Genomic DNA, 27,789 nt, shown 5'->3' with positions numbered 1-27,789 from the left:
CTCTATTCTACTCTATTCTATTCTATTATACTCTATTCTGCTCTACTCTATTCTAATCTAATCTGCTCTACTCTGCTCTATTCTACTCTGCTCTTCTCTGCTCTACTCTGCTCTACTCTGCTCTATTCTACTATACTCTATTCTACTCTATTCTACTCTACTCTGCTCTATTCTACTATACTCTATTCTACTCTACTCTGCTCTACTCTGCTCTATTCTACTATACTCTATTCTACTCTACTCTGCTCTATTCTACTATACTCTATTCTACTCTATTCTATTCTACTATACTCTATTCTGCTCTATTCTACTCCACTCTATTCTATTCTACTCTACTCTGCTCTATTCTACTATACTCTATTCTACTCTATTCTATTCTACTATACTCTATTCTACTATACTCTATTCTACTCTATTCTATTCTACTCTGCTCTACTCTGCTCTACTCTGCTATAGCCTATGTGAGCTGAGTGATCTGGAGTATCTGGATGAGGAGTTCCACCAGAGTCTCCAGTGGATGAAGGACAACGACATCGAGGACATGTTGGACCTCACCTTCACTGTCAATGAGGAGGTGTTCGGACAGGTGTGTGTGTGTGTGTGTGTGTGTGTGTGTGTGTGTGTGTGTGTGTGTGTGTGTGTGTGTGTGTGTGTGTGTGTGTGTGTGTGTGTGTGTGTGTGTGTGTGTGTGTGTGTGAGTTGTAAAGCTTATGTGTATGTACTGTGTGTGTAGATCACAGAGAGAGAGCTGAAGCCGGGCGGGGCCAACATCCCAGTGTCAGAGAAGAATAAGAAGGAGTACATTGAGCGCATGGTGAAGTGGCGTATTGAGAGAGGAGTGGTTCAACAGACAGAGAGTCTGGTCCGGGGATTCTATGAGGTACCATCTAATATCTCCTCAAATATCTCCTGGTACAGATTCTGATAAAGGTAGACTCAGCAGTATCATCATACACACTGGGGCAACTTCCTGCTCACAGACATCAACAACAACTGAATTCTAATTGGGCAAGATGTAGCTAAAGGCTGTATGTGATAGGATGTGATAGGAAGACTGTATAATGGGATTGAGTTTGTTGTTGTTGTGTTTGTAATAATAATACATGCCATTTAACAGACTGTTTTATCCAAAGCGACTTACAGTCATGCGTGTATACATTTTACATATGGGTGGTGCCGGGAATCAAACCCAGCACCGTTACAAGCGCCAGCCTCTACCAACTGAGATACAAACGACCACAAAGGTTGTGGTCATGGTTTGTAGCCTGGATGCCCTGTGCTGTGTCATGCAGGTGGTGGATTCCAGGCTGGTGTCAGTGTTTGATGCCAGGGAGCTGGAGCTGGTGATAGCTGGCACCGCTGAGATAGACCTGGTGGACTGGAGGAGCAACACTGATTACAGAGGAGGTAGGAACAGGGGGGAGAGGAAGAGACGGGGGGAGACGGGGGGGGGGGGGAGACAGGGGGAGACGAGGAGAGACAGGGGGAGACGGGGGGGGGGGGGGGGGGGGGGAGACAGGGGGGAGAGGAAGAGACAGGGGGGAGAGGAAGAGACGGGGGGGGGGAGACGGGGGGGGGGAGGACAGGGGGGAGAGGAAGAGACAGGGGGGAGAGGAAGAGACGGGGGGAGACGGGGGGGGGGGGAGACAGGGGGGAGAGGAAGAGACGGGGGGAGACGGGGGGGGGGAGACAGGGGGGAGAGGAAGAGACGGGGGGAGACGGGGGGGGGGGGAGACAGGGGGAGAGGAAGAGACGGGGGGAGACGGGGGGGGGAGACAGGGGGAGAGGAAGAGACGGGGGAGACGGGGGGGGGGGGAGACAGGGGGGAGAGGAAGAGACGGGGGGGACGGGGGGGGGGGGGACAGGGGGGAGAGGAAGAGACGGGGGGAGACGGGGGGGGGGGGACAGGGGGGAGAGGAAGAGACGGGGGGAGACGGGGGGGGAGACAGGGGGGAGAGGAAGAGACTGGGGGGAGACGGGGGGGGGAGACAGGGGGGAGAGGAAGAGACGGGGGGAGACGGGGGGGGGGAGACAGGGGGGAGAGGAAGAGACTGGGAGAGACAGGGGGGAGAGGAAGAGACGGGGGAGACGGGGGGGGGGAGGAAGAGAGGGGGGAGAGGAAGAGACTGGGAGAGACAGGGGGGAGAGGAAGAGACGGGGGGAGACGGGGGGGGAGAGGAAGAGAGGGGGGAGAGGAAGAGACTGGGAGAGGACAGGGGGAGAGGAAGAGACGGGGGGAGACGGGGGGGGAGAGGAAGAGAGGGGGGAGAGGAAGAGACTGGGAGAGACAGGGGGGAGAGGAAGAGACAGGGGGAGACGAAGAGACAGGGGGGAGAGGAAGAGACAGGGGGAGACGGGGGGGGGGAGAGGAAGAGAGGGGGGAGAGGAAGAGACTGGGAGAGACAGGGGGGAGAGGAAGAGACAGGGGGAGACGAAGAGACAGGGGAGGAAGAGACAGGGGGAGACGGGGAGAGACAGGGGGAGGAAGAGACGGGGGGAGACGGGGGGGGGGGGAGACAGGGGGGAGAGGAAGAGACGGGGGGAGACGGGGGGAGACAGGGGGGAGAGGAAGAGACAGGGGGAGACTAGGAGAGACAGGGGGGAGAGGAAGAGACGGGGGGAGACGGGGGGGACAGGGGGGAGAGGAAGAGACGGGGAGAGAAAGGGGGGAGAGACAGGGAGAGACACAGGGGGGAGAGGAAGAGACAGGGGGAGACAGGGGGAGCAACACAGATTACAGAGGAGGTATGAACAGGGGGGAGAGGAAGAGACGGGGGGGACAGGGGGGACAGGGGGGAGAGGAAGAGACGGGGGGAGACAGGGGGAGCAACACAGATTACAGAGGAGGTATGAACAGGGGGGAGAGGAAGAGACGGGGGGAGACGGGGGGGGGGGGACAGGGGGGACAGGGGGGAGAGGAAGAGACAGGGGGGAGACGGGAGGAGACAGGGGGAGAGACAGGGGAGACCGGGAGCCCAAATGACACCCTATTCCCTATATAGTGCACAGCTCTTGTCAAAGGTAGTGCACTATGTAGGGAATAGGGTGCCATTTAAGACACAGACAATAACTTTGTGTATTGCACCTTTCATTATGTCATTTTGAGCTGCTGTCTGGGTCTCAGGCAGCAGTAAAGACAGTCCATTGTTCCATTCAGATGGAGAAGGAAATGTTTTTAAATGTCTTTCCAATTAGGAAGAGCTGTTACAGAAATAAGTGTATATAACAGTATACCCTAGCTAGCTGTCTGGTTGAACAGCTGAAGTAGCTAGGCCTACCAGAGAGAAAGGCCAGTATATAACAGTATACCCTAGCTAGCTGTCTGGTTGAACAGCTGAAGTAGCTAGGCCTACCAGAGAGAAAGGCCAGTATATAACAGTATACCCTAGCTAGCTGTCTGGTTGAACAGCTGAAGTAACTAGGCCTACCAGAGAGAAAGGCCAGTATATAACAGTATACCCTAGCTAGCTGTCTGGTTGAACAGCTGAAGTAACTAGGCCTACCAGAGAGAAAGGCCAGGCTGCTGAGTGACTCATGTCTGTCTGTCTTCCTGCCTCCCCCAGGTTACCATGACAACCACATAGTGATCCGTTGGTTCTGGGCGGCGGTGGAGAGGTTCAACAACGAGCAGAGACTCAGGCTGCTACAGGTGGGGGTGCACACACACACACACACACACACACACACACACACACACACACACACACACACACACACACACACACACACACACACACACACACACACACACACACATACAAACAAAGACACACACATACTAACAAACAAACACACATACACAAACAAACAAACACACACATATACAAACAACACACACATATACAAACAACACACACACACACACACACACACACACACACACACACACACACACACACACACACACACACACACACACACACACACACACACACACACACACACACACACACACACACACACAGACATACAAACACACACACACACACAGTGAGTAACAGCGACCTTCTTCTTTCTGCTCTGTTAGTTTGTGACGGGTACCTCCAGTATTCCCTACGAGGGTTTCGCCTCTCTCCGAGGCAGCAACGGACCCCGCAGGTTCTGTGTGGAGAAATGGGGCAAAGTTACCTCTCTACCCAGGTAAACTACTGTGCTGACTTCACTTGTAAGGCCAAGGGAACTGACTTCACTTGTAAGGCCAAGGGAACTGACTTCACTTGTAAGGCCAAGGGAACTGACTTCACTTGTAAGGCTAAGGGAACTGACTTCACTTGTAAGGCTAAGGGAACTGACTTCACTTGTAAGGCTAAGGGAACTGACTTCACTTGTAAGGCCAAGGGAACTGACTTCACTTGTAAGGCCAAGGGAACTGACTTCACTTGTAAGGCTAAGGGAACTGACTTCACTTGTAAGGCCAAGGGACGTGACTTCACTTGTAAGGCCAAGGGACGTGACTTCACTTGTAAGGCCAAGGGACGTGACTTCACTTGTACGGCCAAGGGACGTGACTTCACTTGTAAGGCCAAGGGACGTGACTTCACTTGTAAGGCCAAGGGACGTGACTTCACTTGTACGGCCAAGGGACGTGACTTCACTTGTACGGCCAAGGGACGTGACTTCACTTGTAAGGCCAAGGGACGTGACTTCACTTGTGAGGCTAAGGGAACTCATGTAGTATATTATCAATTTGAGTATAATGTATGAAAAGGTATTATACAGACAGTATATTGTTGTTGTTTTCACTGTGTTTGCGGTTGTCTCCTCCCCAGGGCTCACACCTGCTTCAACCGGCTGGACCTCCCTCCATATCCATCCTTCTCCATGCTGCACGAGAAGATGCTCACTGCCGTGGAGGAGACCAGCACCTTCGGCCTGGAGTGATGACCCCTATCACCTTTAACCCCCACTCCTCCTACAACCTTTGACCCTGACCTCTGAACTGTAGTATCACAGAGGTAGAGGAACCCAAGGGGTTCAAGGGGATGACTGTCTAGTCTGTCTGGCACCCTGTTGTATCTTTATACACACTCACCTTCCTGAAGTGAGCTGAACAGAGCAGAATAGACCGATGTCTATCAGAGGGTATGACCCCTGCACAACGCCAGGGGTCACTGTGATGGTTAAGGTCACTTAGACACACTGCCAACACAAACCAAAGGAGAGCACCCTAACACTCACACCCTTGTTACTCCATTAGACCAATGGGAGAGATGGAGTCGTAAGCCTCCAACCAATCGCACAATGAAGGAACAAAAACCAAGACCTGGAGTGAGACTCCAGCTGGCTCATCACGTTTTATTATTTAAAATACGGATTTCCAATGGAGTCTCGTAAGGAAGGTGGTGGTCGAGCTTTTCCTGGAAAGCAGAAGAAACACAGATGCTTTATCTCACAGAGAGGCTGAGGCGGACATCACAGGACATCGCTCCTCTGAGAGGTTGAGGCGGACATCACAGGACATCGCTCCTCTGAGAGGCTGAGGTGGACATCACAGGACATCGCTCCTCTGAGAGGCTGAGGTGGACATCACAGGACATCGCTCTTCTGAGAGGGTGAGGTGGACATCACAGGACATCGCTCCTCTGAGAGGTTGAGGCGGACATCACAGGACATCGCTCCTCTGAGAGGGTGAGGTGGACATCACAGGACATCGCTCTTCTGAGAGGGTGAGGTGGACATCACAGGACATCGCTCCTCTGAGAGGCTGAGGTGGACATCACAGGACATCGCTCTTCTGAGAGGGTGAGGTGGACATCACAGGACATCGCTCCTCTGAGAGGTTGAGGCGGACATCACAGGACATCGCTCCTCTGAGAGGCTGAGGTGGACATCACAGGACATCGCTCCTCTGAGAGGCTGAGGTAGACATCACAGGACATCGCTCCTCTGAGAGGCTGAGGTAGACATCACAGGACATTGCTCCTCTGAGAGGCTGAGGTGGACATCACAGGACATTGCTCCTCTGAGAGGCTGAGGTGGACATCACAGGACATCGCTCCTCTGAGAGGCTGAGGTGGAGATCACAGGACATCGCTCCTCTGAGAGGCTGAGGTGGACATCACAGGACAGTGTTGCTCCTGGAGAAGGGGATGAGAGGAGAGAGGAGGAGATGAAAGAAGACAAGACAGGTGCTCTTCAGCTGCTGTGGCCACGCCTCCTGCCCTGTCAGGGAGAGAACCAACCAATCAAGTTCCAGGCAGCTTTGTGACCTGCCCTTGTTGAACACTCTGACAGGTGTGTTCTAGAACAGAACACTGAAGTAGCCCATGGTGATGCGGTGGTGTCTGTGTGCTGAAGCTGACCTTGTTGAACACTCTGACAGGTGTGTTCTAGAACAGAACACTGAAGTAGCCCATGGTGATGCGGTGGTGTCTGTGTGCTGAAGCTGACCTTGTTGAACACTCTGACAGGTGTGTTCTAGAACAGAACACTGAAGTAGCCCATGGTGATGCGGTGGTGTCTGTGTGCTGAAGCTGGACTCTCTCTACAGGCTTTTCATCTATCTGCAAAATGTCTTTTGTAACGGCCACAAACAATGATATGTTTTTGAATGTACTGACTGATATCACGATGATGCGCTTGAATGTGTCGTTTTTGTACGTCGCTCGATGACTCGTCAAATCAAAATGGCTGCCTCATTCTTAACAAACTTCAGGGCAAGCTATAAGCACGAATAACCAAACTCAGCTACGGTTTGTTCGATAAAGACATTACATTGAGTTGGCTTTCCCATAATGTTAGACACAAGCTCACACACACACTCTTTCAGTGTTTTAGCTGTTTTCATTGTTTGCAAGTATGTTGATTGTCATCGTCGCTTTATCATTGAACTACACTGCCAGAGTAGAGGGTGATCTGAACTTTTAAAATCCGTCATGGTTGTTTGTTGCTCTTGTTTTTAACTTGCTTCTACTTTTTCTCCTTATGTACATTATCCTGATTGGCACCTAATTGAATACGTTGGTTTGATCTGTTCCTATTTCAATAGGGGTTGGGACCCCGATATAACATCATATAATGACAAATGTTCGTATGACCGTGATAATGAAAGTAAAACATGGTGATTAACAACCTGCATGTCGAGACACACACACACACACACACACACACACACACACACACACACACACACACACACACACATGCAATTATAATGTGATCTGTGTGTGGGTGATGGTGAGGTGAAGGGACATTTATAGCTTTATAGAGACTCGTGACAGAGAACATGTTGAAGTCATACACAAGCACAGATGCCCATGGTATGCTATTACACTGACTGTTTTGATGGGGGAAATGTTTTTTATAGACGCATCTACAGTACTGGGAAGTTTTAAGACGATGAGTAATGAGAACATGATTTTACAGACGCATCTACAGTACTAGGAAGTTTTAAGACGAGGAGTAATGAGAACATGATTTTATAGACGTATCTACAGTACTGGGAAGTTTTAAGACGATGAGTAATGAGAACATGATTTTATAGACGCATCTACAGTACTGGGAAGTTTTAAGACGAGGAGTAATGAGCATATGAAGGAAGAGTCATAGAAACAAATACATATTTGTCATGTTTTTCACTTCATACCCTGCCTTAGAAAGCATTAGTCTGCCTTCTGATACCACCATATTCTACTCTCAGGGTGCGTTCCAGGTCACCTTTATTGCAGTCGCGCTGCTGCTGAGCATTTTAGCCGATTACTATATTATATGTATATCATATTATTGTGGTTCCAGAGAGGTAAATACTTTTCCAGACGTTGTGAGGGACTATCATCTGAGCAGTGTGTCGACTGCAATAACGATTACATGAAACGCGCCCAATGTCTTTGTTTCAGGGATGTGACCCCACCCAGCCACCATCACATCCCGAGACTGTGGAATGTAGCTAACGGAATGTAAGGGACTGAAATAGAACAACTTCCTGCATTCTCTTCCATCATCCCAGGGCCAGTGAGACTGAGGGCAGATATATTACATGTTTTACGTTAAAAACATAATTTAAAAAAAGGGAAGTGCACAGTGGCATAACATGTATTTATTTTTGGACATTTTAGTAATTTATCAGACGCTCTTATCCAGAGCGATTTACAGTTAGTGCATTCATCTTCAACTGTAGCTAGGTGGGACGGGCTCTGGTGTAGTTTTGAGCATAGACTGAAAGACTGAAGCTAGGGAGGGACAGTTTCTCTTGCTGTTTCGTAGGTATGCACCATGGTCTTGTAGTGGATGCGAGCATTATGGGAATACTGTACATGAGCTGGGATGGCTTGCAAGAAGTTCTTCTAACTTTTTACGTACTGACAGTACACCTTTCTTTCATTCTGACTCCCTCTCTGTCTGCAAATGAATGATTGTGCTGTCCTGTGTAGGCTATGTATTTTCACCAGGGGTCTCCAACAGGTCGATCGCGAGCTACCAGTAGCTCGCAGTCTACCTATGAGTAGCTCGCCAAACAATTCTGAAAGTACTTGCAATTTTCACGTGTTCCACGACAAACTGTCATAAACAAATCCCACAAGTGTCAGACACCGCAAGCTCCCAGCTACTATCTAATTAACGCAAAATTGACATGTTAAAAAGCCAAACCTAACAATATCTGCCAATGAATTCCCAGCAATATTGCCCCTGTCTGTCTGTGTGGTGCGCGCGTTTGTCCATCACTCCAGACAGTTGACGTGATAAACCATCTTGTGAGTTGACCAAAATACTTTCCCCAAAACCTTTTCATTTAAATATTTATTGCAAGTAGGCTTACCTGGCATAAGTATATAATGAGTATCTATTATTTGTTATTTGAAAACTTGAAATGAAATGAAATGTGTAGCAGTATGGAACCATTGCTATACTGGCACATTCCTCACTCAGATGCGCAATTAAAGGGTCAGATGCACAATTACAGGAAAATTGCACATTTGTTAGTTTCCTTCCAGACCTAAAAAAAATTGTCCTCAGAGGCGATTTAAGAATTGACTTGGACTCAGAACATCCCATTTCATTGTTTCTCTATGAATAATTATAATTTTGAGAGTGAAAACAATTCTAAAACCAGGAAAAACAACACTGACAACAAATTTCTGATTTTAGAGTTGTTTATTAACCATTATTTTACCAGGTATATTGACAGAAAATATAGTGCACTACTTTCTCTTGTAGTGCAAGGACCCGGAGAAGAGTTACAGGGGAGAGGAGAAGAATGGGCCTATTTTAAAATCTAGAAAGAAATGAGTAGATCTAATGCCAGAAAAGGTTGGAGACCCCTGATTTGCACTGAATGTACCAATGTTTTGGGGCTTTAATTGGGGCTTTTGACTCTCTTCATCCAAGTCTCGGTCTCTCAACCTCCATGGTCTTCACATTCACCACCATCACTGAGTAACCGATAGCCCATCACACCAAGCCACTACTTCTTTACTCACAAAAACACTTTAACTACAACACAACATGCATATATATATTATCACCAATTGTGACCAATTTGAAAGTTGCATCCATGTTTCAGTTGTTCTCACCTTTTTGTAATGGAATGTTCTGTCTGTTCCTCTCTGGCTGGCTGTCTGCCTGTCTGGTCCTGTGACCGGCAGGACTCTAGGATTAGATACTGTCTGCTGGGGGGTTCAAGGCTGTGTCTTTGTCAGAGCTTCACTCTATGCAAAGCTTTTTTCTCCACGTCACTCCTTATGATTGTATGAAAATAACGATAAAAAGACTTGATTAAATGTGTCTCTGTGTCTTTTGTGTTGGGAGTTGAACATGGATGAAGTTTCTACTAGTAGTGGTATATTAAGTATTACGTTTTTTGGCAATTTCTTTCATAAATTAATAAATAAATACATTTCAAAGGTAAGATGCCATTGCGCATAACTGATCCCTCCCCTTCAACCTGTTGCTAAGAGCAACCGAAGCGTCAGGGGACTGTACACAGAAGAGAAATGCTAGCTAACGTCAGCTAGCAAGCTAACAGCTGGAAGTGGCTGTTTTAGTTTACGTTAAGTTCAAGAAATGTCATAATATAATGCAATTTGATTCAAGTCAATAGGTTAGTTTCTCTCGAAAAACGGTAAGGAAATGCCACCAAAAAGAGTAAAAAGCGGGACAGTGTCTGCTGCTGGTGCAACGACAGTTGGAAACAAAGGTTGGGAAACTGGACTCACTACTGCACCATTTGAGGAGGTAGGTAACGTTAACAGCTTGCTAACTTTAGTAAAGCTAGATATCTAGCTAGTGAAACACTATTTAAACACACTAAACTTTAAGGGGCCAGCCACAAAAGCAGGGAATGACTTTACTTGTCACAGACCTGTCACTTGGCTATGTTGTTGTTCTTCACTGATCAGTGTTGTCTGATGATGATGATGATGATGATGATGATGCTAGGAGACTTGGAAGGCCAGCATTTCTCTGGTGGTGGGAGAGAGGCTGGAGGATGAGGAGCTGATCGGGGCTCTGCTGCTGGCTGTACAGCAGCCCCTACGCAGGCTCTTCAGCGTAGTCACCTGGAACACCACCCTAGAAAAGGTCAGTAACACAAAGTCTGATTGTTCACAGTCAAGCATATATCAACCAATGAATGAAATGCTTCACAGATCCATGAACTGGGAAACCCAAAAATCAAGAAGACCAAGGATGCACCCATGTTTTACGAGGTATGTAAATGCACCCATTTTTCAGTAAAATGTGCTCTATAGGCTATTCATTTCAAAAGACACATTTACGAAGCAGCAGAGAAAGAGTTTTGCACAATAAATTAGAACTATTACTCACTTTCTGTCTATTCTACATCAAGTATGTTGTTTGTCTATAAAGGTGATGGAGGCAGCCAAGGTCCTGATGGATGCAGGAGAGGAGCTGCCCTGTGACCTGCTGGGTAAACTGCTCAAGTTCCAGCTCCTGGGAGTCAAGGCCAACGACCAGCAGAGGAGAGCCACAGAGATGAGGGTAGGAAGGAACTCCTGACAGCCATCAACAATCATCAGTCATCTTATCGCCCTGGCAACAGCCAGCTTTCCTAGAGAATCTTTTGAAGTGTTATTGTCAGAGAGTCAGAGTTATAGTAGTATTGTAACATGGGTGATAAGAAACCTTGTCTGAGACATGAAGACTAGCCTGCGCTACCTGTTAATGCCTCGGCTTCAGCTCAGCAGGCTATCGCAGTCTTCTGGCACAGAGGAGACCCGCATTTGAACCGCAGTATTAGCACCACTTAGTTTAATCCACTCTCTCCCAGGCTGCTGAGGAGAAGGGTAAGGGCAAGGCTGGCAATGCCTCCCCAACCAAAGACAAAGGTGGTGCCAAGCCTGCCGCCAAAGGTGACAAGGGGAAGAAAGGGGCAGAGCTCAGTGCCCCAACCAAGGACACCAAGCTGAAAAAGAGGGGCGAGGAGGATGAGACCAACAAGTATATAGGTGAGCAGTCTACTCTGTCTCAATGATCACACATACAGTATAGTAGTACTGTTTGGTTGTTAGTATGAGGTTGGTTGTCACTTTGTGTTGGGGAGACTGGGTGGTTGTCTCTCTCTCTCTCCCTCTCATGCTTTCGTGTGTGTGTGTGTGTGTGTGTCTAGACGATGAGCCAGACGATGGTCCTCAGCACTACGTTCTGGTGGTGGGCTTCCAGCAGGCTCAGCTGGTCTCTGTGCTGGACTCCCTGGGGGTCCATGTGTCCAACGTTATCAACCTGACCTCACAGAGACCAGACCGGCCAGAGGGATCACTGGAAGGGTGTGATGCCAAACCCCTGGATGGGGGTAAGACTCAGATTGGCATCAATGTGAGGTTTGGATTGATTTAGCCTGGGATCTTGAGTCTTTTGTTCCACTGGTTTCATTGTACAGTCAGGGTCAACTGAATGAAGCACAGCAGAGGTATTTGACAGTATTTCATATTGGCAGTACAGTATTGATCTATCAATCAATCTAATTTTAATGTGATTTGTGTTGCTAAATGCTGCTATTGTGTTCCTGTAGACACGGAGACTAACATTAGGAGAAGACAGCGGGAGCAGTTCTGGGGTCAGTTGGAAGGGGTGCTAAACAGTGGCTCAGCATTCTCCAAGCTGTTTGATGTGGCCCGCCTCAGTCACACCGCTAAAGAGATCCTGCCACCACAAGACAAGGATAGCCCAGAGGCTATGGTGATTTCCTTGTCTTCTTCTGCTTCTGCTGCTTCTTCTTCTGCTGCTTCTTCTGCTTCTTCTGCTTCTTCTGCTTCTTCTGCTGTTTCTTCTTCTGCTTCTTCTTCTGCTGCTTCTTCTGCTTCTGCTGCTTCTTCTTCTGCTGCTTCTTCTGCTTCTTCTGCTGCTTCTGCTTCTTCTTCTCCTTCTTCTTCTGATTCTTCTTCTTCTGCTTCTTCTTCTTCTGCTGCTCCTTCTTCTTCTTCTGATTCTTCTTCTTCCTCTTCTTCTGATATCAATCAAAGCTCTGACGAGAAGGCAGAGATTCTGACACCTAAGCAATAAACATTGGCAAGAGCAGTGTGCGGGTCTTCCTTTAATTATAATTATTTTTTATAATGTACATAAAATGCCATGTTAATATGTTGTGTTGTAGCTTGGGTTTGGGACACGTCTGTTTGAGGATGTGGCGTGTCTGATCTATGACTGTCTGGACTGGAGGAGACAGCATCAACACTACCTGAACAACATGAGACTGGTCCAGGTGCCATCTGTCCCCAGGGCTGGGGCACGCACCACCCAGGAAAGCCCTGCAGAGGTACTGTACCAGAAACACACATGCATGCACACACAGGATGAACTGACTGGTGGACGGAGCAGGAAACCATACTGAATATACACAATACTGTCTTTATTGCATGTAGGCCTGTTTTCTGTTTCTACATGTAGCAGAAATGTTGAGGAATATTTTCTGTCATATCTTAGACGGTTCAGACCACAACGCCTCAGACACCTGGGTCCAAGAAGAGACAAGTCCCAGAGGAGACCACTCCAGGTATTCTACAGCTTCACAAACACTCACTGTAGGACAGTTGATGTTATAATGGATAGTTCAAGTAAATGATTACAGTTAACTGGTAGCTGAATGAAAGTGAATTGACCCTAACCCAGGGAGCTGTTGTCTGTTGTCCCCCCAGCAGACCCTGAACCAGCTGCTCTGAGTACTGATGTGGACAAGCGTTACTATAACGACCTGCTGGACCAGATTCCTCCTGAAGCCTCCTCTGTTCCCCTCATACTACACTGCATGCTGGAGCAGGTTCTGTTCTGTTCCCTTCATACTACACTGGAGCAGGTTCTGTTCTCTTCATACTACACTGGAGCAGGTTCTGTTCTCTTCATACTACACTGGAGCAGGTTCTGTTCTCTTCATACTACACTGGAGCAGGTTCTGTTCTGTTCCCTTCATACTACACTGGAGCAGGTTCTGTTCTGTTCCATTCATACTACACTGGAGCAGGTTCTGTTCCCTTCATACTACACTGGAGCAAGTTCTGTTCTGTTCTCTTCATACTACACTGGAGCAGGTTCTGTTCTGTTCCCTTCATACTACACTGGAGCTGGCTCTGTTCTGTTCATACTACACTGGAGCAGGTTCTGTTCCCTTCATACTACATTGGAGCAGGTTCTGTTCTGTTCCCTTCATACTACACTGGAGCAGGTTCTGTTCTGTTCATACTACACTGGAGCAGGTTCTGTTCTCTTCATACTACACTGGAGCAGGTTCTGTTCTGTTCCCTTCATACTACACTGGAGCAGGTTCTGTTCTGTTCATACTACACTGGAGCAGGTTCTGTTCTGTTCATACTACACTGGAGCAAGTTCTGTTCTGTTCTGTTCATACTACACTGGAGCAGGTTCTGTTCTCTTCATACTACACTGGAGCAGGTTCTGTTCTGTTCCCTTCATACTACACTGGAGCAGGTTCTGTTCTCTTCATACTACATTGGAGCAGGTTCTGTTCTGTTCTCTTCATACTACACTGGAGCAGGTTCTGTTCCATTCCCTTCATACTACAGTGGAGCAGGTCCTGTTCTGTTCATACTGCACTGGAGCAGGTTTTGTTCCCTACACTGGAGCAGGTTCTGTTCCATTCATACTACAGTGGAGCAGGTTCTGTTCTGTTCATACTACAGTGGAGCAGGTCCTGTTCTGTTCATAATACACTGGAGCAGGTTCTGTTCCATTCCCTTCATACTACATTGGAGTAGGTTCTGTTCTGTTCATACTACATTGGAGCAGGTTCTGTTCTGTTCATACTACACTGGAGCAGGTTCTGTTCTGTTCATACTACAGTGGAGCAGGTCCTGTTCTGTTCATACTACACTGGAGCTGGTTCTGTTCCATTCCATTCATACTACATTGGAGCAGGTTCTGTTCTGTTCATACTGCACTGGAGCAGGTTCTGTTCTCTTCATACTACACTGGAGCAGGTTCTGTTCCATTCCCTTCATACTACACTGGAGCAGGTTCTGTTCCATTCCCTTCATACTACACTGGAGCAGATTCTGTTCTGTGCTGTTCATACTACACTGGAGCAGGTTCTGTGCTGTTCATACTACACTGGAGCAGATCTGGTTCTGTTCCCTTCATACTACACTGGAGCAGGTTCTGTTCCCTTCATACTACACTGGAGCAGGTTCTGTTCTGTTCTCTTCATACTACACTGGAGCAGGTCCTGTTCTGTTCCCTTCATACTACACTGGAGCTGGCTCTGTTCTGTTCATACTACACTGGAGCTGGTTCTGTTCTGTTCTCTTCATACTACACTGGAGCAGGTTCTGTTCTCTTCATACTACACTGGAGCTGGTTCTGTTCTGTTCATACTACACTGGAGTAGGTTCTGTTCTGTTCATACTACACTGGAGCAGGTTCTGTTCCATTCCCTTCATACTACACTGGAGCAGGTTCTGTTCTGTTCATACTACAGTGGAGCAGGTTCTGTTCTGTTCATACTACAGTGGAGCAGGTTCTGTTCTCTTCATACTACATTGGAGCAGGTTCTGTTCTCTTCATACTACATTGGAGCAGGTTCTGTTCTGTTCATACTGCACCGGAGCAGGTTCTGTTCTGTTCATACTACAGTGGAGCAGGTTCTGTTCTCTTCATACTACATTGGAGCAGGTTCTGTTCTGTTCATACTACAGTGGAGCAGGTTCTGTTCTCTTCATACTACACTGGAGCAGGTTCTGTTCTGTTCATACTACAGTGGAGCAGGTTCTGTTCTCTTCATACTACACTGGAGCAGGTTCTGTTCTCTTCATACTACACTGGAGCAGGTTCTGTTCTGTTCATACTACAGTGGAGCAGGTTCTGTTCTGTTCATACTACAGTGGAGCAGGTTCTGTTCTGTTCATACTACACTGGAGCAGGTTCTGTTCATACTACAGTGGAGCAGGTCCTGTTCTGTTCATACTACACTGGAGCAGGTTCTGTTCCATTCCCTTCATACTACACTGGAGCAGGTTCTGTTCCATTCCCTTCATACTACAGTGGAGCAGGTTCTGTTCTGTTCATACTACAGTGGAGCAGGTTCTGTTCTCTTCATACTACATTGGAGCAGGTTCTGTTCATACTACAGTGGAGCAGGTCCTGTTCTGTTCATACTACACTGGAGCAGGTTCTGTTCCATTCATACTACACTGGAGCAGGTTCTGTTCTGTTCATACTACAGTGGAGCAGGTCCTGTTCTGTTCATACTACATTGGAGCAGGTTCTGTTCATACTACAGTGGAGCAGGTTCTGTTCTGTTCATACTACAGTGGAGCAGGTTCTGTTCTGTTCATACTACAGTGGAGCAGGTTCTGTTCTGTTCATACTACAGTGGAGCAGGTTCTGTTCTGTTCATACTACATTGGAGCAGGTTCTGTTCATACTACACTGGAGTAGGTTCATTTCCCTTCATACTACACTGGAGCAGGTTCTGTTCATACTACACTGGAGCAGGTTCTGTTCATACTACACTGGAGCAGGTTCTGTTCATACTACACTGGAGCAGGTTCTGTTCATACTACACTGGAGCAGGTTCTGTTCATACTACACTGGAGCAGGTTCTGTTCATACTACACTGGAGCAGGTTCTGTTCTGTTCATACTACAGTGGAGCAGGTTCTGTTCATACTACACTGGAGTAGGTTCATTTCCCTTCATACTACACTGGAGCAGGTTCTGTTCATACTACACTGGAGCAGGTTCTGTTCATACTACACTGGAGCAGGTTCTGTTCATACTACATTGGAGCAGGTTCTGTTCATACTACATTGGAGCAGGTTCTGTTCATACTACACTGGAGCAGGTTCTGTTCATACTACACTGGAGCAGGTTCTGTTCATACTACACTGGAGCAGGTTCTGTTCATACTACATTGGAGCAGGTTCTGTTCATACTACATTGGAGCAGGTCCTCCACTGTAGGCCCCAACCATCATCACCATACTAGTCAACCAGGACAACAGTTGTTCAGATCTGTTTGTGTTTTATCCATGTGGTTCATTGTATTACTGCATGTGTAATGTCTTACCCTCAGAGGTCAGCGTTGAAGTATTGTAGTTGAGAAAACACCATTCTCCTCCATACCTTGACTTAGATTTGACATGAAAGACACTCCAGACATTATATATGTATATATAGTGGACAAGTAGAGAATCCTGAGGATGAATGGTTGAGCTCCTTTAGTTGACTCTGTGTGTGTGCGTGTGTGAACGGTGTGTGAACGGTGTGTGTGTGTTCAGGTGGTGGCCACAGAGCAGGACATCCCTCCCCTGTCTGCAGCAGGCTCAGAGAAGGGAGTGTACAGCCTGGAGAAGAGCCTGGCAGACTACATGCTGTCTGCTGTCATGTCTCTGCCTCGCTCAGACCAGGAGAAGAAGGTACATTACTGTAGACTACACCATGACCATCTATACCTGTTAAACTGTTTCCCCAGTATAGTATGGTTTCATTACTGTAGACTACACCATGACCCTCTATACCTGTTAAACTGTTTCTCCAGTATAGTATGGTTTCATTACTGTAGACTACACCATGACCCTCTATACCTGTTAAACTGTTTCTCCAGTATAGTATGGTTTCATTACTGTAGACTACACCATGACCCTCTATACCTGTTAAACTGTTTCTCCAGTATAGTATGGTTTCATTACTGTAGACTACACCATGACCCTCTATACCTGTTAAACTGTTTCTCCAGTATAGTATGGTTTCATTACTGTAGACTACACCATGACCCTCTATACCTGTTATACTGTTTCCCCAGTATAGTATGGTTTCATTACTGTAGACTACACCATGACCCTCTATACCTGTTATACTGTTTCTCCAGTATAGTATGGTTTCATTACTGTAGACTACACCATGACCCTCTATACCTGTTAAACTGTTTCTCCAGTATAGTATGGTTTCATTACTGTAGACTACACCATGACCCTCTATACCTGTTAAACTGTTTCTCCAGTATAGTATGGTTTCATTACTGTAGACTACACCATGACCCTCTATACCTGTTATACTGTTTCTCCAGTATAGTATGGTTTCATTACTGTAGACTACACCATGACCCTCTATACCTGTTAAACTGTTTCTCCAGTATAGTATGGTTTCATTACTGTAGACTACACCATGACCCTCTATACCTGTTAAACTGTTTCTCCAGTATAGTATGGTTTCATTACTGTAGACTACACCATGACCCTCTATACCTGTTAAACTGTTTCTCCAGTATAGTATGGTTTCATTACTGTAGACTACACCATGACCCTCTATACCTGTTAAACTGTTTCTCCAGTATAGTATGGTTTCATTACTGTAGACTACACCATGACCCTCTATACCTGTTAAACTGTTTCCCCAGTATAGTATGGTTTCATTACTGTAGACTACACCATGACCCTCTATACCTGTTAAACTGTTTCCCCAGTATAGTATGGTTTCATTACTGTAGACTACACCATGACCCTCTATACCTGTTAAACTGTTTCTCCAGTATAGTATGGTTTCATTACTGTAGACTACACCATGACCCTCTATACCTGTTAAACTGTTTCTCCAGTATAGTATGGTTTCATTACTGTAGACTACACCATGACCCTCTATACCTGTTAAACTGTTTCCCCAGTATAGTATGGTTTCATTACTGTAGACTACACCATGACCCTCTATACCTGTTATACTGTTTCCCCAGTATAGTATGGTTTCATTACTGTAGACTACACCATGACCATCTATACCTGTTAAACTGTTTCTCCAGTATAGTATGGTTTCATTACTGTACCATACAATGTACCTGCAATCTGTTACTGTGTATTTGGTCATTCTCTACCTCAAAATTGACTTGAGTTGAGGCTAATATTTTCAGTACAGAGATTATACACTGAATATACAAAACATTAAGAACACCTGCTCTTTCCATGACATAGACTGACCAGGTGAATCAAGGTGTAAGCTCTGGTCCCTTATTTATGTCACTTGTTAAATCCACTTCAATCAGTATAGTGTTCCTAATGATTTGTCCAATCAATGTATAGAGCTGCATAACATAGAGTATGATGTATTTATTGTTAGACGTTGAGGGAGACGTTTGGTGCTGTGGGGAACACCCAGCAGAACACTGAGCACCAGAGACCTCTACTGATCAACTGTCATGACGAGAGAGCCCTGAGACTGCACCACCTGCCTGTGAGACACACACACACACACACACACACACACACACACACACACACACACACACACACACACACACACACACACACACACACACACACACACAGACACACACACACACACAGACACACACACACAGACACACACACACACAGACACACACACACACAGACACACACACACACACACACACATGCTCTCTAATTAGCAGCAGCTGTATCCTCCAGGTACGGTCTATGAGGGATGTGTTGTGTTGTATTATACCAGGTCCATAACAGCTTTGATGCGGTGAAGACAGAGACAGAGATGATGAGAAACACTCCGGTGTGGAATCTTCTCCGCTCCGTCCGCCCCCTGAGTGGAAATAGAACCAAACTGGCCCGCATCCAGGAGCTCACACACTACTGCACCGACGGTGAGGAGAGAACACACAGACACACACAGACACACACACAGACACACACTACTGCACCGACGGTGAGGAGAGAACACACAGACACACACAGACACACACACAGACACACACTACTGCACCGACGGTGAGGAGAGAACACACAGACACACTTACACACAGCCTTGCACACACACACTCACTCACTCACACAGACACACACATCACACCACACCACATACTCACACACAGCCACACACCACACACACACACACATGCATATACAAAACACACACACAGACACACAGACACGCACACACACCACACAGACACACACACTCAGTCACAGCTCTCTGCGTTTTTTTATAGCCTATGGAATTTTATGCAGACCAATTTAGCGTGATAGCCAGATTGCATTGTGGCTCAGGTGTGCTGAGTAGTGTTATTATTGCAGCCCAACCTGTATTTAGTCAAGGTAATTACAAAGCACAGTCCCACTAAAGACCAACAGATGGTGGGATGCTGTTAAATGATCACCCTGGCTTGTTGGTTCTGGGCTGGGGATGAGACTACCCACTGGGCACAGACGTCAATTCAACGATGTGTAAACAACGTTGATTCAACCAGTGTGTGCCCAGTGGGTCGCTACTGTTACTGGCTGGTGGGATGAATACATTCTCCATGATGTTAGAGAGAGGAGACGGAGAGTTAGACTGAATAAATAGTCTGGGAGAGTCTGAGCTGTGGGCTACTTTATAAGGAAGGAGAGGTTCCATACTGTACTATCACTACCAATGCGGTGCTCTGTTAGATCAGCAGAGTGAAATGCAGATAGATAGACTCCTACCTCCTACTCTCTAGGCATTCCTGAAGATCTGAAGAATCTGATAGGTTTAAAAAATATGGTAATTACTTCCCCTTCCCCTAGACTGAATCAAGTTTTCAACGGATAGCTCTATACCATATTGCTGTATACAGTTGAAGTCAGAAGTTTACATACACTTAGGTTGGAGTCATTAAAACTCGTTTTTCAACCACTCCACACATTTCTTGTTAACAGATTATAGTTTTGGCAAGTCAGTTAGGACATCTACTTAGTGCATGATACAAGTAATTTTTCCAACAATTGTTTACAGACAGATTATTTCACTTATAATTCACTGTATCACAATTCCAGTGGGTCAGAAGTTTACATACACTAAGTTGACTGTGCCTTTAAACAGCTTGGAACATTCCAGTAAATTATGTCGTGGCTTTAGAAGCTTCTGATAGGCTAATTGACATAATTTGAGTCAATTGCAGGTGTACCTGTGAATGTATTTCAAGGCCTACCTTCAAACTCAGTGCCTCTTTGCTTGACATCATGGGAAAATCAAAAGAAATCAGCCAAGACCTCAGAAAAGAAAGTGTAGACCTCCACAAGTCTGGTTCATCCTTGGGAGCAATTTCCAAATGCCTGAAGGTACCACGTTCATCTGTACAAATAATCGTACGCAAGTATAAACACCATGGGACCACGCAGCTGTCATACCGCTCAGGAAGGAGACGCGTTCTGTCTCCTAGAGATGAACGTACTTTGGTGCGAAAAGTGCAAATCAATCCCAGAACAACAGCAAATGTCCTTGTGAAGATGCTGGAGGAAATAGGTACAAAAGTATCTATATCCACAGTTAAACGAGTCCTATATTGACAACATGAAAGGCCACTCAGCAAGGAAGAAGCCACTGCTCCAAAACCACCATAAAAAAGCCAGACTACGATTTGCAACTGCACATGGGGACAAAGATCGTACTTTTTGGAGAAATGTCCTCTGGTCTGATGAAACAACAATAGAACTGTTTGGCCATAATGACAATCGTTATGTTTTGAGAAAAAGGGGGAGGCTTGCAAGCCGATGAACACCATCCCAACTGTGAAGCACGGGGGTGACAGCATCAGGTTGTGGGGGTGCTTTGCTGCAGGAGGGACTGGTGCACTTCACAAAATAGATGGCATCATGAGAAAGGAAAATGATGTGGATATATTGAAGCAACATCTCAAGACATCAGTCAGGAAGTTAAAGCTTTCAAAGTGGCTTAAGGACAACAAAGTCAAGGTATTGGAGTGGCCATCACAAAGGACCTCAATCCTATAGAAAATGTGTGGGCAGAACTGAGAAAGCGTGTGCGAGCAAGGAGGCCTACAAACCTGACTCAGTTAGACTTGCTCTGTCAGGAGGAATGGGCCAAAATTCACCCAACTTATTATGGGAAGCTTGTGGAAGGCTACCCGAAATGTTTGACCCAAGTTAAACAATTTAAAGGCAATGCTATCAAATACTAATTGAATGTATGTAAACTTCTGACCCACTGTGAATGTGAAGAAATAAATAAAAGCTGAAATAAATCATTCTCTCTACTATTATTCTGACATTTCACATTCTTAAAATAAAGTGGTGATCCAAACTGACCTAAGACAGGGAATTTTTGTTAGGATTAAATGTCAGGAATTTAAATGTATTTGGCTAAGGCTATATGGATAGCTCTATACCTATCCATATTTAATTGTTTTTATTTTACCTTTATTTAACTATGCATGTCAGTTAAGAACAAATTCTTATTTTCAATGACGGCCTAGGAACAGTGGGTTAACTGGGGCAGAACGACAGATTTTACTAAGTCCAACGTGGAGGCTTCTGAGGGGAGGACGGCTCATAATAATGGCTGGAACGAAGCAAATGGAATTCCACCTATTGCACTCCAGCCATTACCACGAGCCTGTCCTCCCAAATTAAATTGCCACCAACCCCCTGTGTTGTTCTGATGGGTGTCTTTACAGAGTCTCTGAGCTGGCCGGAGGTGGAGAGAGTGGTCAGACAGTTTGTGTTTGAGAGCATGCCCCTGACCCAGCTGGAGGAGGGGGGCCTACTGACCTCTGCTGGTTCCCCTCAACCTACCTGCCTGCCCTGGGACGACCCTGTCTGCTTCGCCAAGAACTCCCTCAGACACATCAACAAGACACAAGGTACAGACGTTCTATGAACTCTGACACTAGGGATGTTAACGCTTAACCGTTAATCGGTTAGCCGCCGAAAATTCATTGGACCGGTCATGCTTATCGTTCTATAGGTTAATTTGCATAATTTAGTGGAATTTAATTGCCGCTTGTGTATTTTCATTAGTTGTCATGCATCTTATTTATCACAGGCGCACAGCATACAGAGACTAGTTTGAGGAGATGAATATCCTACCACCTGTCAGACAACAGCAGTAGCTCCTCAACAAGCCTGTAGGTTACTGAAGTGATGTTGGAAGCCCAGTCATTACGCAACAAATAACCATCTTAAATGCAATCGCGTGTTAAAAACTTTGGTGACATTTATTAACAAATAAAAATGTACTGTGACACATATTGATCTGAATCCAGACTAGTCTACTACCAGATGTGTTGGTCTGAATCCAGACTAGTCTACTACCAGATCTGTTGGTCTGAATCCAGACTAGTCTACTACCAGATCTGTTGGTCTGAATCCAGACTAGTCTACTACCAGATCTGTTGGTCTGAATCCAGACTAGTCTACTACCAGATGTGTTGGTCTGAATCCAGACTAGTATACTACCAGATCTGTTGGTCTGAATCCAGACTAGTCTACTACCAGATCTGTTGGTCTGAATCCAGACTAGTCTACTACCAGATGTGTTGGTCTGAATCCAGACTAGTCTACTACCAGATCTGTTGGTCTGAATCCAGACTAGTCTACTACCAGATGTGTTAGTCTGAATCCAGACTAGTCTACTACCAGATCTGTTGGTCTGAATCCAGACTAGTCTACTACCAGATCTGTTGGTCTGAATCCAGACTAGTCTACTACCAGATGTGTTAGTCTGAATCCAGACTAGTCTACTACCAGATGTGTTGGTCTGAATCCAGACTAGTCTACTACCAGATCTGTTGGTCTGAATCCAGACTAGTCTACTACCAGATCTGTTGGTCTGAATCCAGACTAGTATACTACCAGATCTGTTGGTCTGAATCCAGACTAGTCTACTACCAGATCTGTTGGTCTGAATCCAGACTAGTCTACTACCAGATCTGTTGGTCTGAATCCAGACTAGTCTACTACCAGATGTGTTGGTCTGAATCCAGACTAGTCTACTACCAGATCTGTTGGTCTGAATCCAGACTAGTCTACTACCAGATGTGTTGGTCTGAATCCAGACTAGTCTACTACCAGATGTGTTGGTCTGAATCCAGACTAGTCTACTACCAGATCTGTTGGTCTGAATCCAGACTTGTCTACTACCAGATCTGTTGGTCTGAATCCAGACTAGTCTACTACCAGATGTGTTGGTCTGAATCCAGACTAGTCTACTACCAGATCTGTTGGTCTGAATCCAGACTAGTATACTACCAGATCTGTTGGTCTGAATCCAGACTAGTATACTACCAGATCTGTTGGTCTGAATCCAGACTAGTCTACTACCAGATGTGTTGGTCTGAATCCAGACTAGTCTACTACCAGATGTGTTGGTCTGAATCCAGACTTGTCTACTACCAGATCTGTTGGTCTGAATCCAGACTAGTCTACTACCAGATCTGTTGGTCTGAATCCAGACTAGTCTACTACCAGATGTGTTAGTCTGAATCCAGACTAGTCTACTACCAGATGTGTTGGTCTAAATCCAGACTTGTCTACTACCAGATCTGTTGGTCTGAATCCAGACTAGTATACTACCAGATCTGTTGGTCTGAATCCAGACTAGTCTACTACCAGATCTGTTGGTCTGAATCCAGACTAGTATACTACCAGATGTGTTGGTCTGAATCCAGACTAGTATACTACCAGATGTGTTGGTCTGAATCCAGACTTGTCTACTACCAGATCTGTTGGTCTGAATCCAGACTAGTCTACTACCAGATGTGTTGGTCTGAATCCAGACTAGTCTACTACCAGATGTGTTGGTCTGAATCCAGACTAGTCTACTACCAGATCTGTTGGTCTGAATCCAGACTAGTCTACTACCAGATCTGTTGGTCTGAATCCAGACTAGTCTACTACCAGATCTGTTGGTCTGAATCCAGACTAGTATACTACCAGATCTGTTGGTCTGAATCCAGACTAGTCTACTACCAGATCTGTTGGTCTGAATCCAGACTAGTCTACTACCAGATCTGTTGGTCTGAATCCAGACTAGTCTACTACCAGATCTGTTGGTCTGAATCCAGACTAGTCTACTACCAGATGTGTTGGTCTGAATCCAGACTAGTCTACTACCAGATCTGTTGGTCTGAATCCAGACTAGTATACTACCAGATCTGTTGGTCTGAATCCAGACTAGTCTACTACCAGATGTGTTAGTCTGAATCCAGACTAGTCTACTACCAGATGTGTTGGTCTAAATCCAGACTAGTCTACTACCAGATCTGTTGGTCTGAATCCAGACTAGTCTACTACCAGATCTGTTGGTCTGAATCCAGACTAGTCTACTACCAGATCTGTTGGTCTGAATCCAGACTAGTCTACTACCAGATCTGTTGGTCTGAATCCAGACTAGTCTACTACCAGATCTGTTGGTCTGAATCCAGACTAGTCTACTACCAGATGTGTTGGTCTGAATCCAGACTAGTCTACTACCAGATGTGTTGGTCTGAATCCAGACTAGTCTACTACCAGATCTGTTGGTCTGAATCCAGACTAGTCTACTACCAGATCTGTTGGTCTGAATCCAGACTAGTCTACTACCAGATGTGTTGGTCTGAATCCAGACTAGTCTACTACCAGATGTGTTGGTCTGAATCCAGACTAGTCTACTACCAGATCTGTTGGTCTGAATCCAGACTAGTCTACTACCAGATGTGTTGGTCTGAATCCAGACTAGTCTACTACCAGATGTGTTGGTCTGAATCCAGACTAGTCTACTACCAGATGTGTTGGTCTGAATCCAGACTAGTCTACTACCAGATCTGTTGGTCTGAATCCAGACTAGTCTACTACCAGATCTGTTGGTCTGAATCCAGACTAGTCTACTACCAGATGTGTTGGTCTGAATCCAGACTAGTCTACTACCAGATGTGTTGGTCTGATAGCAATAGAGTTGTCAAGACTGCACCAACAGATCTGCAACCAGGCTGTTTATTATGATCTGATATATCTCATTGTTCCTCTCTTTGTATCTTTGCCGTAATAACTAATGAAACATGTTTCCTCTACAGTTAAAGTGTTCCACCACCAGGATGAATCAGAGGAGAGTTTGTCTGATGTGGTAGATGTGACTGAGATCCAGAGAAGCCAGATGCGATCGCTCAGTGACTGGCACTATACTGAGCACCACAATGCCAATGTCTTTCCCCAGGTCAACATGAATCAATACTCACATTTATTGTAGCTATTTGCCTTCTGATTTCTGGCTCATTTTTGTGACCATTTGTGATCCTTAGGGAACACAGAGAGTAGGGAAACAACCACGACATGATCTTGTAACCCCCCTGTTGTCTTGCTGTAGATTCTCCAGTCTGCCTCTCAGTCCTACCGCTGCATGGACACCTTCTGTGGTAGTCTGGACAACACCCTGTTCATCGTCTGTCACAATCCCATTAGCCCTCAACGCCAGTGCAAGGAATTATGGGACATGGCCCTCCACACCAATGTCGGGTTCAGGTACAGCTGTTAAAAAATATATATATATAGCAAATTTCACATTTGCTACAAATCAGTTGTTTGACAGTTGGATATATATTTTCTTCAAACCCATTTTGTTGATTTCTTTTTGTGTCACAAAACGATAAAAGTACAGAGTACATTAGACTCTGGGTACTGTTTAGGATTGTATTTATTCAAATCCGAACGCTTTCCACCGTTCCCTCTCTGTCGTCAGGAAGTACCTTGAGCATGTGGCCAACTCTATATCTGACTGGACCAAGGAGGAGGAGGTGAAGTGTCTAGCTCTGCAGGCCAAGAGAGAGGCAGAGAAGCTGAGAGTGCCCACCCCGTCTGACTCCTCAGAGAAAGGCAGGGCAGAGTCGGCTAAGGGCACCAAGAAGAGCACTGTCTCGCCAAAACACACGGCAAGTAAGGAAGCCAAATATCAGTCAAAACAGGCTGAAATCCATTGGTATAACATACATACTCATTAACACGGATACATAAATGAGGATAGATGAAAAACATCAAAGCACTAAGAGTAGTACTAGTAGTCACAGTGCTACAGTCCCCCTGTGATGTAAACGTTGTGTCCCTGTGTTCCTGAAGCCTCCCCAGCCAAGTCTCCTATCCCAGAGGAAGGTCCTCCAGACCAGTACATCAGAGAAGACTCGCTCAAAGTAACGGACTCTGTCTTGCTGTCTTCCACCCCGTTTTATAGTGTGATTCATTTTATCAGTATCTTTAATACATTCTGATGATTGTAACTGTGCTGGTGGTGTTCTATACAAATCATCTCTCTCCAGGCGTGGAAGATGGAGCAGAACAGACAGAAGGAGGAGGAACAAGTGAAGAAAGCTAAGAAAGAAAAAGGAGGGAAGGGAGCGGAGCGAGCCGACTCGTCCAAGGAGAACAAGAAAACTACCCCCTCCACCACTAAGAAGAGCAGGGAGGACGTGAGTAAGACCCCTGACCTGGCTGTGGGGACCCCTGGAGAACAGAGAGCAAAGCTGCAGTCGCCCACCGACGTCTTCACTGTGAGTCTATAAACACCCTTTAAAGGCAAAATATGGCATTCCACCTTCATAATGACATCATTCTGTGGTTGTAAACTGGTTTTCTGGTTGAGGAGATATGGTGATATAGTCCCAGCAGATACTAGATAGATCATGTGGTTGTAAACTGGTTTTCTGGTTGAGGAGATATGGTGATATAGTCCCAGCAGATACTAGATAGATCATGTGGTTGTAAACTGGTTTTCTGGTTGAGGAGATATGGTGATATAGTCCCAGCAGATACTAGATAGATCATGTGGTTGTAAACTGGTTTTCTGGTTGAGGAGATATGGTGATATAGTCCCAGCAGATACTAGATAGATCATGTGGTTGTAAACTGGTTTTCTGGTTGAGGAGATATGGTGATATAGTCCCAGCAGATACTAGATAGATCATGTGGTTGTAAACTGGTTTTCTGGTTGAGGAGATATGGTGATATAGTCCCAGCAGATACTAGATAGATCATGTGGTTGTAAACTGGTTTTCTGGTTGAGGAGATATGGTGATATAGTCCCAGCAGATACTAGATAGATCATGTGGTTGTAAACTGGTTTTCTGGTTGAGGAGATATGGTGATATAGTCCCAGCAGATACTAGATAGATCATGTGGTTGTAAACTGGTTTTCTGGTTGAGGAGATATGGTGATATAGTCCCAGCAGATACTAGATAGATCATGTGGTTGTAAACTGGTTTTCTGGTTGAGGAGATATGGTGATATAGTCCCAGCAGATACTAGATAGATCATGTTTTACTGGGCTGTTATGGCATGTTGCCTTTCACCCAAAAAGTATCTGCTGCAACAATATCAACAGAATGCTGACCTTTTTAAAAATGTTAAATACTGTGTGTGTGTGTGTGTGTGTGTGTGTGTGTGTGTGTGTGTGTGTGTGTGTGTGTGTGTGTGTGTGTGTGTGTGTGTGTGTGTGTGTGTGTGTGTGTGTGTGTGTGTGTGTGTGTGTGTGTGTAGGGATTCACTGGCTACAGCATGGAGGGACAGCTGATCCAGGTCTCAGGCCAGGTCCACTCCCTATTCCCCTCTGACGGAGGCCACATCCAGGTGGAGACCATCCACTTTGTCCAGGGTGAACACACACCACTATTACGATACATACT

General features: G+C 45.8%; 2 protein-coding genes across 2 annotated transcripts in view; both read left to right on the top strand.

Annotated features, from left to right (window-relative positions):
* Positions 1-456: 456 nt before the first annotated feature.
* On the top strand, positions 457-9,720 carry LOC120036739 (E3 ubiquitin-protein ligase HECW2-like; the record flags this gene model as incomplete). The annotated part of the gene is made up of 6 exons (XM_038983113.1): positions 457-586; positions 734-880; positions 1,293-1,407; positions 3,564-3,649; positions 4,028-4,140; positions 4,770-9,720. Coding segments are annotated over 6 exons (703 nt in total), but the record flags the coding sequence as incomplete, so codon positions are not given.
* A 345-nt stretch (positions 9,721-10,065) lies between these two features.
* spag17 (sperm associated antigen 17) overlaps positions 10,066-27,789 on the top strand; it is a 44,324-nt gene continuing 26,600 nt past the window's right edge. Inside the window, exons 1-20 of the mRNA XM_038983112.1 lie at positions 10,066-10,170; positions 10,375-10,515; positions 10,584-10,643; positions 10,804-10,935; positions 11,225-11,402; positions 11,564-11,746; positions 11,966-12,132; positions 12,548-12,709; positions 12,877-12,946; positions 13,089-13,210; positions 16,681-16,818; positions 18,509-18,622; positions 18,878-19,025; positions 21,819-22,004; positions 25,194-25,333; positions 25,484-25,638; positions 25,856-26,049; positions 26,230-26,300; positions 26,427-26,657; positions 27,644-27,758. Coding sequence (XP_038839040.1) covers positions 10,066-10,170; positions 10,375-10,515; positions 10,584-10,643; positions 10,804-10,935; positions 11,225-11,402; positions 11,564-11,746; positions 11,966-12,132; positions 12,548-12,709; positions 12,877-12,946; positions 13,089-13,210; positions 16,681-16,818; positions 18,509-18,622; positions 18,878-19,025; positions 21,819-22,004; positions 25,194-25,333; positions 25,484-25,638; positions 25,856-26,049; positions 26,230-26,300; positions 26,427-26,657; positions 27,644-27,758 — 2,812 coding nt within the window. The remainder of the gene's footprint in view (positions 10,171-10,374; positions 10,516-10,583; positions 10,644-10,803; positions 10,936-11,224; positions 11,403-11,563; positions 11,747-11,965; positions 12,133-12,547; positions 12,710-12,876; positions 12,947-13,088; positions 13,211-16,680; positions 16,819-18,508; positions 18,623-18,877; positions 19,026-21,818; positions 22,005-25,193; positions 25,334-25,483; positions 25,639-25,855; positions 26,050-26,229; positions 26,301-26,426; positions 26,658-27,643; positions 27,759-27,789) is intronic.

This window comes from Salvelinus namaycush, unplaced genomic scaffold, assembly GCF_016432855.1.
Source record: "Salvelinus namaycush isolate Seneca unplaced genomic scaffold, SaNama_1.0 Scaffold1459, whole genome shotgun sequence".
Lineage (NCBI taxonomy): Eukaryota > Metazoa > Chordata > Actinopteri > Salmoniformes > Salmonidae > Salvelinus > Salvelinus namaycush.
The sequence above is the reverse complement of the archived record's forward strand: the minus strand, read 5'-3'. Positions and strand labels throughout refer to the sequence as shown.